The following is a 13,236-nucleotide window of genomic DNA, read 5'->3' as shown; positions in this document are numbered from 1 at the left end:
CGCTGACGCGAGAAGACGTTAGCACAGACAGGGGAGAGTGCTGCTGCCGGCTGGCCTGTAGCTTTGCCCCCAGTAGCTGTGCCCCTTGTGGCTGTACCCCCAGTTGCTGTGCCCCCTGTAGCTGTGCCCCTTGTAGCAGTGCCCTGAGTAGTTGTGCCCCCTGTAGTTGTGCCCCCAGTAGCATTGCCCCCAGTAGTTGTGCCCCTTGTGGCTGTGCCCCCTGTAATTGTGCCCCTTGTAGCTGTGCCCCCAGTTGCTGTGCCCCTTGTTGTTGTGCCCGCAGTTGCTGTGCCCCTTGTAGCTGTGTCCCCAGTTGCTGTGCCACCTGTAGCTGCGTCCCTTGTAGTTGTGCCCCCGTAGCTGCACCCCTGGTAGTTGTGCCCCCGTAGCTGCGCCCCTTGTAGTTGTGCCCCCGTAGCTGCGCCCCTTGTAGTTGTGCCCCCGTAGCTGCGCCCCTTGTAGTTGTGCCCCCGTAGCTGCGCCCCTTGTAGTTGTGCCCCCGTTGCTGCGCCCCTTGTAGTTGTGCCCCCGTAGCTGCGCCCCTGGTAGTTGTGCCCCCGTAGCTGCGCCCCCGTAGCTGCGCCCCTTGTAGTTGTGCCCCCGTAGATGTGCCCCTTGTAGTTGTGCCCCCGTAGCTGCGCCCCTGGTAGTTGTGCCCCCGTAGCTGCGCCCCTGGTAGTTGTGCCCCCGTTGCTGCGCCCCTGGTAATTGTGCCCCCATAGCTGTGCCCCTGGTAGTTGTGCCCCCGTTTCTGCGCCCCTGGTAGTTGTGCCCCCGTAGCTGCGCACCTTGTAGTTGTGCCCCCGTAGCTGCGCCCCTGGTAGTTGTGCCCCCCTAGCTGCGCCCCTGGTAGTTATGCCCCCGTAGCTGCGCCCCTTGTAGCTGCGCCCCCGTAGCTGCGCCCCTTGTAGTTGTGCCCCCGTAGATGTGCCCCTTGTAGTTGTGCCCTCGTAGCTGCGCCCCTGGTAGTTGTGCCCCCGTATCTGCGCCCCTGGTAGTTGTGCCCCCGTTGCTGCGCCCCTGGTAAGTGTGCCCCCATAGCTGTGCCCCTGGTAGTTGTGCCCCCGTTGCTGCGCCCCTGGTAGTTGTGCCCCCGTAGCTGCGCACCTTGTAGTTGTGCCCCCGTAGCTGCGCCCCTGGTAGTTGTGCCCCCGTAGCTGCGCCCCTGGTAGTTATGCCCCCGTAGCTGCGCCCCCGTAGCTGCGCCCCTTGTAGTTGTGCCCCTGGTAGTTGTGCCCCCGTAGCTGCGCCCCTGGTAGTTGTGCCCCCGTTGCTGCGCCCCTGGTAATTGTGCCTCCATAGCTGCGCCCCTGGTAGTTGTGCCCCCGTTGCTGCGCCCCTGGTAATTGTGCCCCCATAGCTGCGCCCCTGGTAGTTGTGCCCCCGTAGCTGCGCCCCTGGTAGTTGTGCCCCCGTTGCTGTGCCCCTGGTAATTGTGCCCCCATAGCTGCGCCCCTGGTAGTTGTGCCCCCGTTGCTGCGCCCCTGGTAATTGTGCCCCCATAGCTGCGCCCCTGGTAGTTGTGCCCCCGTTGCTGCGCCCCTGGTAATTGTGCCCCCATAGCTGCGCCCCTGATAGTTGTGCCCCCGTAGCTGCGCCCCTGATAGTTGTGCCCCCGTTGCTGCGCCCCTGGTAATTGTGCCCCCATAGCTGCGCCCCTGGTAGTTGTGCCCCCGTTGCTGCGCCCCTGGTAATTGTGCCCCCATAGCTGCGCCCCTGGTAGTTGTGCCCCCGTTGCTGCGGCCCTGGTAATTGTGCCCCCATATCTGCGCCTCAATCACACACATATATAAAAAAAAAAAAACATACTTACAGCTCCTGCAGTGCCGTCATCCGTCTCCGGCGCCGGCTCGTCTCTGCTGTACTATGGGAGAGACGTCATGACTCATGACGTCTCTCCCACTGTAGCGCCGCTCAGACATTAGGGGTCAATTATGACCCCTGTTGTCAGTCAGTCAGCGGCGCCGGCTGCAGCGGGCGCCCACACAGCCCACGGCGCCTGCTGCAGCCAGGAAGGGGGCTCGCTATTGATTGGACAGCGGATCCAGCACTGGATCCGCTGGGCCAATCACATCTGGGGCAGTGACAGGGGCGTGCATTCGTCGGGGCTGAATGCACGCCCCTGTCATTGCGGCACCAGTATAGGTGCCGCTTCCCTATACTTTCTCAATGGGCTTTCACAGCCCATTGCAGCGCCCCGCCCCCTGCCCACCCCCCGCTGCCCGGACTTTAATGTTAGGTGCAGGAGGCACCTCTCCCGCTGCCTCCCAGCCCAACATTTTCACGGGGGGGGAGAGATTATGAAAATAATAAAAGAAGATATTTATCACAGACTCTGTTATAAATATCTTCTTTTTATTATTTTAATTATTATGACAGGGGAGGCACTGCCTCCCCTGACTGCACGTCCCTGCTGTGACTGGACTGTTGCAGCACAAGACACTACCACCCAGTGGCATTTCTAGAGAGGAGGGGCCCATGTGCAGACTCCGTGTGTGGGCCAGCCTCCTCTCAGCACTGAGACTCTGGCACAGTGCCAGAGTCTACAGCACATGCGCACTGTGCTAGAGTCTCTAGCGCTCAGTGCGCTAGCAGCGGCGGTGACGGCTACGGGAGAGGAGGGGGCACACACAGAGTCACCGATGGATGCCGGAAAGGTAAGTATAGAAGAAATGGGTTCAGTGTGTGCGGTGTGGGCCTCCTTTGGACCCAGGGGCCCGTGTGCACCGCACACACTGCAGCCATTAGAGATACGCCAGTGCTACCACTGTACTGATGCAGGACAACAAAGCACCACTGCACTGGACTTATACAGCTACACTGGACATATGGCAGCAGAGGACACCACCACTGTGACTGGACTGATGCAGCATAAGACACTACACTGGACTGAGCAGCACAAGACAGGACTGGAATCGCCACCCCACTTTCCGTGCCGCACAGACACTGAGGACGGAGACACGTCCTCTTGTTACACTCTCTGGGACTGGAGTGAAAATGGCGACGACGCGCGGATCCTTATATGGAATCCAAATCCCGTGAGAATCCAACAGCGGGATGGTGACGTTTTGCCTCGTTCTGGTTTCCGAGGCAGGTGGGAAAACCCGAGCCGGGCTCGGATCCGGACTCAGGTATTGAAGTTCGGGCAGGTTCAGTTCTCAGGGAACCAAACCCACTCATCTCTAGAAATTACTAAGAACCCATTTTTTCAAACATGGAAATTTACCAAAGACCAAACACTGGAGTGTCAGGTGAAATAGATGTTTCAAACGCGGGTGTAAAGGGAATGCATCAAATACAGCATCGGCTATACTCGGATGCCATAGTAAACAGTGAAACGTGGGAATTTACCTACAATTATGTTAGCAAGCACGGGTGGAACACAGGTGTGCATCGGACAAACTCGGTTCAGAATAGAAGTTTCAAATACACCACCTTTCCCTCAGTGTGTTAGAGAGGTATGTCATATAAATAACACTTTTCATAAAATAATTTTTTACATAGCCTGATCATACAATCACTGACATGGATACATAGTAACATCGTTTCTGAGGTTGAAAAAAGGCAATTTGTCCATCGAGTTCAACCTGTTAGTAATCTCCTACACTGTAAAATTTTTAAGACCAAGTTTAATTGGTATCCGGACTCCAGGTCGACAACAAAAAGGTCGACACACCTTAGGTAGACGCCAATTGGTCGACACACCTTAGGTCGACATGGACAAAAGGTCGACATGGACAAAAGGTCGACAGGAACAAGGTCGACATGGAAAAAGGTCGACATGAGTTTCTTATGTTTTTTTTTCTTTTTTGGAACTTTTTCATACTTCATGATCCTTGTGGACTATGATTGGAACGGTAAAGTGTGCCGAGCGAAGCGGAGCGGAGCGAAGGCACCATGCCCGAAGCATGGCGAGCGAAGCGAGCCATGCGAGGGGACGCGGTGCACTAATTGGGGTTCCTGGTCACTCTACGAAGAAAACGACACCAAAAAAACATAAAAAACTCATGTCGACCTTTTTCCATGTCGACCTTGCTCCTGTCGACCTTTTGTCCATGTCGACCTAAGGTGTGTCGACCAATTGGCGTCGACCTAAGGTGTGTCGACCTTTTTGTTGTTGATCTGGAGTCCCAGACCCGTTTAATTGTGGTGAATGTTTAGCCGTTGTGTCAAATACTCTTTTTTTTAATTGTATTTTATTACTATAGTGCGTGACTACCCACCATAACCTTGTATATCCTTATCCATTAGGAATTTATCAAGCCCATTCTTAAAAGTAATGACCGAGTACACCATCACTACTCTCTCAGGCAGGGAATTCCATATACGTATTGACCTAACTGAGAAAAAACCTTTCCATCTCTGTGTGCGAAATCTCCTTTCCTCTAACCTCAGTGCGTGTCCACATGTCTTTTGTGATGATCTTACCAAAAACAAATCCCCCGCTAGCTCTGTGTATTTACCCATTATATATTTGTAAATGTTAATCATGTCCCCTCTTAATCTCCTTTTTTCCAGTGTGAACATGCCTAGCCTAGCAAGCCTTTCCTCGTATTCTAGTGTCTCCATCCCCTTAATCAATGTGGTCGCCCGTCTCTCAACCTTTACTAGTTATAGGATATCCTTTTTGTAGTATGTTGCCCATAATTGTGCACAGTATTCGAGATGTGGCCTCACTAGTGATTTATATAATGGGAGTATAACACTCTCATCCCTTGCATCAATTCCCCGCTTTATGCATGCTAATACCTTGTTTGCCTTTTTTGCTGCATTCCTACTTTGGGTACTACTGCTTAGTTTGTTATCTATGTGACTACCTAAATCTGTTTCCAGTACAGAATCCCCTAGTATTTCCCTATTTAGTATGGAGGTAGTATGATTGTTCTTGCTACCGAAGTGCATTACCTTACATTTGTCTATATTGAACCTCATTCTTCTTTTTGTTGCCCATGTTTACAGTTTAAATAAGTCGTTCTGAAGAGACTCAGCATCGCCCTCAGAATTTATAACCTTACACAGTTTGGTATCATCTGCAAAAATTGACACTCTGCTCTCTAGACCTACTTCTAGGTCATTTATGAAAATGTTGAATAATAGTGGTCCAATTACAGACCCTTGTGGCACACCACTTAGTACTTCAGTTCATTTTGAAAAAGTTCCATTTACCACCACTCGCTGCTCGCTTTTATCCAACCAATTTCTAACCCACGTGCATACATATTGTGCTCCCTAGCCTAAGTTCTCTTAATTTTTAGCTATGTCTCATGTGAGATACTGTATCGAAAGCTTTAGCAAAGTCTAAAAAGAATACATCTACCTTTTTACCCTGATCTAGGTTCGCACTCATACCCCTTTTCCACTAGCTCAAAAACACGGGTAAATGCATGGGGGCGCACATTTACCCATGTTTTTTGCTAGTGGAAACGGCTCCCTCTGTAAAAACCCGGATCAAGTGATCCGGGAATCCTACCCGGGTAGCTTACCGGGTTGAACACGAGTTCAACCCGGTAAGCTGTGCAGTGTAAACGGAAGCCTTGTCGATGCGACACGGCTCCCATTCATAGTGTACATGTCACAACTGAGGGCCTGAGCTGACGGGAGGCAGCCTCAGTTGTAGGGGCTGAGATGTACCGGAACCTGGGAGGTTGTATCAGACCCCTGGACATGTAAGTAACATGAATAATAACTGCCCGAAGGCGTGACCACGACAACTTGGATAAAAGTCAATGATGTTTATTATGACAACTCCGCAACACAGCAGCAATAAAAGAAAACGTAAAAAGTCAGCAAAGAATAAATACAGTTCCTGGGTACTGCAGGATGGCAGGAGCCACAGGGCACTGGTAGTGTGAGATAGTTCTTATGATCTTCTAGATGGAAAGTCCTTACCAGGCCCGACTGTAGCAATGGAGATAACCCAGGATTGTGCCAGCTGGTGTTCCAGGAAAAGCTGGGTTGCTGAAGATAAAACAGCTGCTGTGGATACTGGCTGGAACCAGACTGTTGTTAGCACGGAGTGGATACTGGCTGGAACCAGTTAAATAATAAATGAACTTGGGAGCGATGAAATATGAACTGAAATGTAGAACTTGAGAGCGGAGAAATAATAATACCGGTGGAGAGTGGTAAAGTGTAGAAAGGACACCGGCCCTTTAAGGGAAGCTGTACTCTGCTGGAAGCTGAGCTGGAAGCAGGTAATGTTGTAGCTGGAAACAGATGAATCCACAATGGATTGGAGAGTCAGGCTACACCGCAGGTGGAATGCTGGTGCGGGTCTCTATGGTGGAAGTCTTGAGACAGGAGCTGGAACCTGGAAGACAATCACAGGAGAGAGACAAACAGGAACTAGGTTTGACAACCAAAGCACTGACGCCTTCCTTGCTCAGGCACAGTGTATTTATACCTGCAGCAAGGAAGGGATTGGCTAGGCAATTATGCAGATTATCAATACTGAGAACAGATTGGTGGAAATGATCAGCTGACAGAATCCAAGATGGCTGCGCCCATGCAGACACTTGGAGGGAAGTTTGGTTTGTAATCCATGTGGTAATGAAAACAGTAATGGCGGCGCCGGCCACCGGAGACAGGAGGCGCCAGGCTGACAGATGCACATCCAACCACGCGGACACAGCGGAGGCCGCGGCTGACGTAATCGCCACTCAGACACTCTGCATGCAGAAGTTCAGGGACGGCGGCGGAGGCCGCGGGAGACGCCATGCCAGGTGTAATATGGCGTTTACTGTGACAGCGTCCCAGAGTGACAGGAGAGGATACAGGAATGTACACATCAGGATAACAGATGGGATCCGGTCCTGGAGCGCTGAGCCAGCCTTAGGAGGCATCTGATGGGTAAGAAATGGCGTCCAGATACCCGGATCGCGACAGTACAGAAGGGCGGCACTGGGAGATCATGTGATCTCCCAGCGCCGCCCCTGCCGCGTCACCAGCAGCATCACCAACCCGGCAATATGCCGGGTTGGTGAGTGCAGTGGGAAAGGAGGCGCTGATCCAAGTAGCACCCGTGTCAGGCTCCCGGCTGCGACCCGCATCACTAGTGGAAAAGGGGTATAACTGTTTCATAAAAGCCTATTAATACCGCTTTCACACTGCTAACCCGGTAAAGAACGGCTTTTGAACACGCTTCCGACCCGGGTCTGAACACGCTATACCCCTTTCACATCGCAGTTTGGAGCCGTGTTATTACCGTGTTATTCCCGGGTTGGTACCATTCACACTGAACCCGGTTCACCCTTTGAAAACATTTGTGATGTCATTATAAATGGACTTTTCTGTCTCCTATTGATGAGGTTTGAAAGGTATTACAAGGAGGGGCTGGGGAGTGCTCAGTAGTGCAGCAATCATGGCCGACACAGCACATGTCTCTATAGACTTTATGATAGTCTCAGCTGTACTGCTCTTGGATTCAGCCTGTGAGAGGATATTTGAGCTTCTCACATTCTGTAGCTTGTTCAGCAGCTATGTTATGAGGAGGAGGAGGCTGCAGTATTTGAGAGACACCGCCATTCGTCGCCGACAATACCTGCGCAGGAGGAGATCGTTTATATCTGCTTCTGTGACCACCATACTCAACCTTAACCTCACTACTCAACGAAAATTGTGGTCTAGAGAACGGCAGCATGGGCAAGTTTTTATGCAAAGTGTGCTGAACTTTCAGGATGTTCAGTGGAAGTATCACTTCAGAATGTCACGTCACACATTCCACTATCTTTTGGATTTAATATCCCCAGCACTCTCTAGACAGACCACAAACTTCAGGTCACCCATAGAGCCAAGCAGGAGGCTAGCTATAGCCAGGGCCGGCAACAGAAATCTTGGGGCCCGGTACACTGATATCCCTGTGGGCCCCCCCGATATACAAATATAGGGGCGTGACCACAGAGCTCCTTTTACACATTACGTCAGGCAGAGTCTCCCTTTTTACACATTACAGCAGCAGAGTCCCATTTTTTACACATTATGGCAGCAGAATCCCCTTTTTTACACATTAGGCAGGCAGAGTCCCCCATTTTTACACATTATGGCAGGCAGTCCCCATTTTTACACATTATGGGAGGGGGAGAGAGTTATACTCACCTGTAACGAGCCAGCATGCCCCACCATAATGGCCATCCCTACCTTTTCTCGCCCTGCAATCTTCGCTCTTACCTACAGTAATACCAGGTTTACAGGGCAGATGTAATGCATGCACATGCATCCATGATATGTGCCTGCACGCAGCCCATCCCAATCCCAAAGCCCCAAACTCCTGCTGGAGAGCCGAGTGCACCTGCAATGCAGACACTTGACTTACCAGACACAGCCGCCAGCGCCGTGAATCAACGAGGCTCAGCCTCCGAGTGACCAGCTTGATGCACCCCGCCGCAACAAGCTGCCAGCAGTCCCGCAATCCTGCTCCTGCCTGCCTGCTCACGCTCCTCACAGCAGAGACAGGGCGGGCGGGGATGACTGGGAGAGGAGGGGAGGTCCGGAGGTAGCGTTGTGTGACAGCTGACCTGGGGCTGGGCTTGGGGATGCTAAGTGGTGACCACAGATCATGGGGGTGGAGGAGCTGAAAAAAAAGGTCAGTTATTGATTACTTTTAACTGCACAGCGGGCGGCCCGCAGCTGGCGCGATGCCGCAATATATATAATTATTTAGATCTGTTACATGCTGCCGCCGCTCAGGGGCGGATCCAGAAGAAAATGATAGGGGGGGCACCATGGAAGGGGCAAGTACATTTGCGTGCGGCTTCGGTGCATGGTGCAGTGTGCAGGGGCAGCGTTTGAGGGACAGGGGGCAGCGTGTGAAGGTCAAGGTGCAGGGGGAAATGTGTGTGGTGCTGGGTACAGGGGGCAGTGTGTGAGGGGCAGGGGGCAGCGTAATAATGCCCACAGTAGTAGCACCCCGTAATACACATAATGCCCACCACAGTAGCGCTTCTTATACAATGCCCACAGTTGTAGCGCTCATTATGCAATGTCCATTGTACTGGTAGTGCCCCTTATACAGACCCCATAGTAGTGGTGCCCCTTATGCAATGCCCGTATTGCCCCCAGTAGTAATGTTGCCTGTAGTAATACCCCCAGTCATTTAGCACCCTAGTAGTTATGCCCCCAGTGGTAATGCCCCTGCAGTTATGACCCCAGTAGTTTACCCCCCCTTTAGTTTAGCCTCCCAGTAGTAATGCCCCCAGTAGTTTGCCTGCTTGTAGTTTAGCCACCAATAGTAATGCCCCCCTGTACTTTGCACCATTGTAGTTATGCCCCCCTTGTAGTTTAGCCCCCAGTAGTAATGCCCCCAGTAGTTTGGCCCCTGTAGTTATCGCCCAGTAGTTTGGCCTCCCTGTAGTTTAGCCCCCAAGTAGTAATGCCCCTGTAGTTACGCCGCCAGTAGTAATGCCCCTGTAGTTACGCCGCCAGTAGTAATGACCCTGTAGTTACGCCGCCAGTAGTAATGCCCCTGTAGTTACGCCGCCAGTAGTAATGCCCCTGTAGTTACGCCGCCAGTAGTAATGCCCTCCTGCAGTATGCCCCCAGTAGTTAGCCCTTTGTAGTTTGCCCCCTTGTAGCTTACCCCCAGTGGTTTGCCCCAGTAATAATGTCCCCCAGTAGATGCCCCCCAGTAATAATGTCCCCCAGCAGTTTGCCCCCAGTAAAAATATCCCCCAGTAATAATGCCCCCAGTAGTAATGCCCCAATAGATGACTCCCCCCCAGTAGTAATGCCCCCCAGTAATAATGCCCCCAGTAGTAATGCCCCAATAGATGACTCCCCCCCAGTGGTAATGCCCCCCAGTGGTAATGCCCCCCAGTAATAATGCCCCAATAGATGACTCCCCCCCAGTAGTAATTCCCCCCAGTAATAATGCCCCCAGTAGTAATGCCCCAATAGATGACTCCCCCCCCAGTGGTAATGCCCCCCAGTAATAATGCCCCAAGTAGTAATGCCCCAATAGATGACTCCCCCCCCAGTAGCAATGCACCCCAGTAATAATGCGCCCAGTAGTAATGCCCCCCCAGCAGTAATGCCCCTTGCTGCTGCCCCCTCGTCAGTAGTAATGTCCCCCGTAAATTGCCCCCAGTAGGTGCCCCCGCTGCACTAAGAAAGATTAAAAAAAAAGGACATACTTACCGATCCCCGTTCCCGCTTCCAGACATCCTCCTGGCGTCCTCTCCTCAGCACTATGAGAGAGACGTCATGACTGACGTCTCTCCCATAGCGCACGCAGCACACAGTGACGGCGCCGGAGGCAGGAGCTCAGTACTGAGCTCCTGCCTCCGGCTGCCGCTGTGCAGGGAGACGGGCGCCCGCTGGTAACACAATCTCAGCGGGCGCCCGTCATTTTCCTGTGCGGTGGCGCGGGGACGGACGACGGAGGGAGAACGGACAGGGGGGCCACTGCCGCCGCTGGACCTTGGGGCCCCTCACAACGTCGGGGCCCGGGACGGCTGTCCCCTTTGACCCCCCCTGTCGCCGGGCCTGGCTATAGCATTGTGGTGGTATGCCACTCCAGGTGAATATCGCACAATTGCTTGCCTGTTTGGTGTGGGGATATCTACCGTTTGCACCATTGTACATGAGGTGACCAGAGCATTGGTGGACAACCTATACCACAGATTCATTTCTCTTCCGCATGGCCAGCGTTTGGATAAAACAATTAAGGGATTTGTGGAGTCTGGATATCCGCAGTGTGCAGGTGCAATTGATGGTACCCACATCCCTATAATCGCACCTTATGATAATCCTGCCGACTACTACAACAGAAAGGGATGGCATTCCATTATTTTGCAAGCTGTTGTGGATCATAAGTATTGGTAATGTTCTTGTCAGTGTGTTTTCTTAATGCTAATTGTTTATAATTAATTTACAACTTAATATATATTTTTATAATAGCTTCACAGACGTATTCATCGGTTGGCCGGGACGGTCACATGACGCTCGAGTGCTTGCTAACTCTGATCTGTACCGGCTAGCAGAGGACAAGCAAGGGGGCTACCTTTTTCCAAGAGAGGTGATTTTGTTTAATAATTTTAATACTTTTGAAAACATGCCCAAGAAAAGATGTGTTAAAATGGTGCAATGTTCATGAATCAAGCAGGTAATAGATGAATGCAATTTAATTTACATTGGGACCAATTAGTTGTCGTTACCTTCAAACATGCTTCCTATGTGCCCACCAGCCTGCCCATCACGGAGGAGTCTGCTCATATTTGTATTCCAATTTCTTGTTGCTAACGTACATTTTTTTATCTATATTCCTACTAGAAATCCAAATTTGTGGACGGAGTGGAGATCCCGGTACACATAATTGGTGATGCCGCCTACCCGTTACGACGATGGCTCATGAAGGGGTTCACCCAACATGTCCAGCTGAGCCCCATTCAAATTACATATACGCACACCCTGAGCTCAGCAAGAATGGTGGTCGAAAATGCCTTTGGACGATTAAAAGGACGTTGGCGCTGTCTTATGAAGCGCAATGATGTAGACATTAATATCATGCCTAACATTGTTGCAGCATGTTGTATTCTGCATAACCTATGTGAGTTTCAGGGCGAGGAATTCCTACCAGAGTGGACAGTGCAGGCCTCTGCTGCGTACCCTGCACTTGATTGTGAGGCCTATCTGGGCGACCATTCTGGAAGTGCAGAACAGATGAGGTCTGCTATAATGGCCAACCTTCCCTCATTACTCCGTTAATTTTTTTCAGTTTGTATATTCAGTTAATTGTTGTTGCTACAAAAAATAAACCTGTTTAGTTGACGTTCTGCTACTGTGTCGATAACAAATGTTCAACATCAATATCCAATTTGAAATGGATGTATCATGCATTTTGTTTGTAAGTAAAAATAGGACAAGTCCAAAGATTAACAAAAGGTCAGAGACCTTAGAATTTTAATTTGTATAAAACTTTGGTAAATAAAGTAGTGAAATCTTTACAGTAATAAAAGTCAAACCAGTAATAGTGTAGGAAAAACACTCCTATGATTTTAAAACCAACTTTTTTAAAAAAAAACAATAACCATTTAAGATAAATTACGATAAACAGGAGACTCTGTAGTTGTCTCCGTTTCAGAAGGTGATTGGGTGTGTTGAGGTTGTGTATGTTGAGGATGGGTATAGTGAGTTGGAGTTAGTGGAGGTGGGGTTTGTTGAGGTTGTGTATGTCGAGGATGGGTATAGTGAGTTGGAGTTAGTGGAGGTGGGTTTTGTTGAGGTTGGTTATGTCGAGGATGGGTATGGTGTGGCGTTGGTTGAGGTGGGGTATGATCATAGTAGGGGGGGCCGGGGTAATATTGGGTATACGGTTGAGGGTAGTTTGGTGGCACTGTGTGCAGCCCTTCAATGCATTGGAACATTCGGTCAAATATGGACATTTGAAATTCCTGCATTTCCCTCTGACGTTCTCTTGCATCCCTATTATACAGTAGGTTTCCTGCATAGAGATCAGCTGCGTCATAAATGTGTTGTTCATGTCTTGCTCTGCCTGCAAAAAACGCTCGAGACGTGCATCTTCTCGATCAGCCATGGCAACGTCCATCTGCTCTAATTTCTCCACCAGGACAGTGGTCATAATTCTTGCAGCTTGCTCCGTTTTGTTTGGGCGGCGCCTCCTTGGCGGAACAGTATATACTGCAGACACAAATCAAATAATTATGTTATTGGAATTTGCAAAGAGCTTATATAAAATAGCAGTGTTCGCAAACGTGTTTGTGGCCTCCTTCCACCTACACACTGCATATACTCTGCAACATTTATCATTTTTAATTGTATGCATTTATTGTTAAGATTTAATGACGTTAATGTTTAGAGTTGTTAGTTTGTGTTTAGTTTACGTTAATTGTTAATGTTAGTTATTATGCTTTTAGGATTGTTGTACTTACTGTTTCCACGCAAAGGCTGCTTTTGTGCAATTGGGGCCATTTGACTTGGCCCAGCCGCTGTGTCTTCTGGCGCATCAGTGGTTTCAGTCCTGCTGGGCTCCTGTACAACTGGGTCAGGCATAGTGGTTTGCATCGGTTGCGTATCATCCAGTACGAGTAGTGGAGATGGTGGTGGTGGTGATCGGGTGTCTGGGTCCTGTGCTCGGGTGTCTGGGTCCTGTACGCTGCAGGTGGAAGCAGCACAGGCCTGTCTTGTTTCTGCTGCTGCTATGCTGGAGGATAAGCTAACCGCTGTTGCAAGTGCGGTGTGGCCAAATATGGTGGCACACTGGTCGTAATATTGCCACTCCAT

The 13,236-nt window shown here is 50.6% G+C and overlaps 1 protein-coding gene across 3 annotated transcripts in view; it reads left to right on the top strand.

Annotated features, from left to right (window-relative positions):
- Nucleotides 1-12,280, top strand: part of STING1 (stimulator of interferon response cGAMP interactor 1) — a 232,997-nt gene extending 220,717 nt beyond the window's left edge. The window contains exons 7-8 of one of the 3 annotated variants that reach the window (XM_063928285.1): nt 10,894-11,011; nt 11,266-12,280. In XM_063928285.1, coding sequence (XP_063784355.1) covers nt 10,894-10,973 — 80 coding nt within the window. In that variant the 3' untranslated portion in view covers nt 10,974-11,011; nt 11,266-12,280. Of the gene's footprint in view, nt 1-10,893; nt 11,012-11,265 lie in introns of those variants that run through there. The other 2 variants (XR_010179642.1, XR_010179641.1) reach the window with 2 other exon arrangements.
- The last annotated feature ends 956 nt before the right edge of the window (nt 12,281-13,236 follow it).

The sequence above is a fragment of the Pseudophryne corroboree genome, chromosome 6 (genome assembly GCF_028390025.1).
Source record: "Pseudophryne corroboree isolate aPseCor3 chromosome 6, aPseCor3.hap2, whole genome shotgun sequence".
NCBI lineage: Eukaryota > Metazoa > Chordata > Amphibia > Anura > Myobatrachidae > Pseudophryne > Pseudophryne corroboree.
The sequence above is the reverse complement of the archived record's forward strand: the minus strand, read 5'-3'. Positions and strand labels throughout refer to the sequence as shown.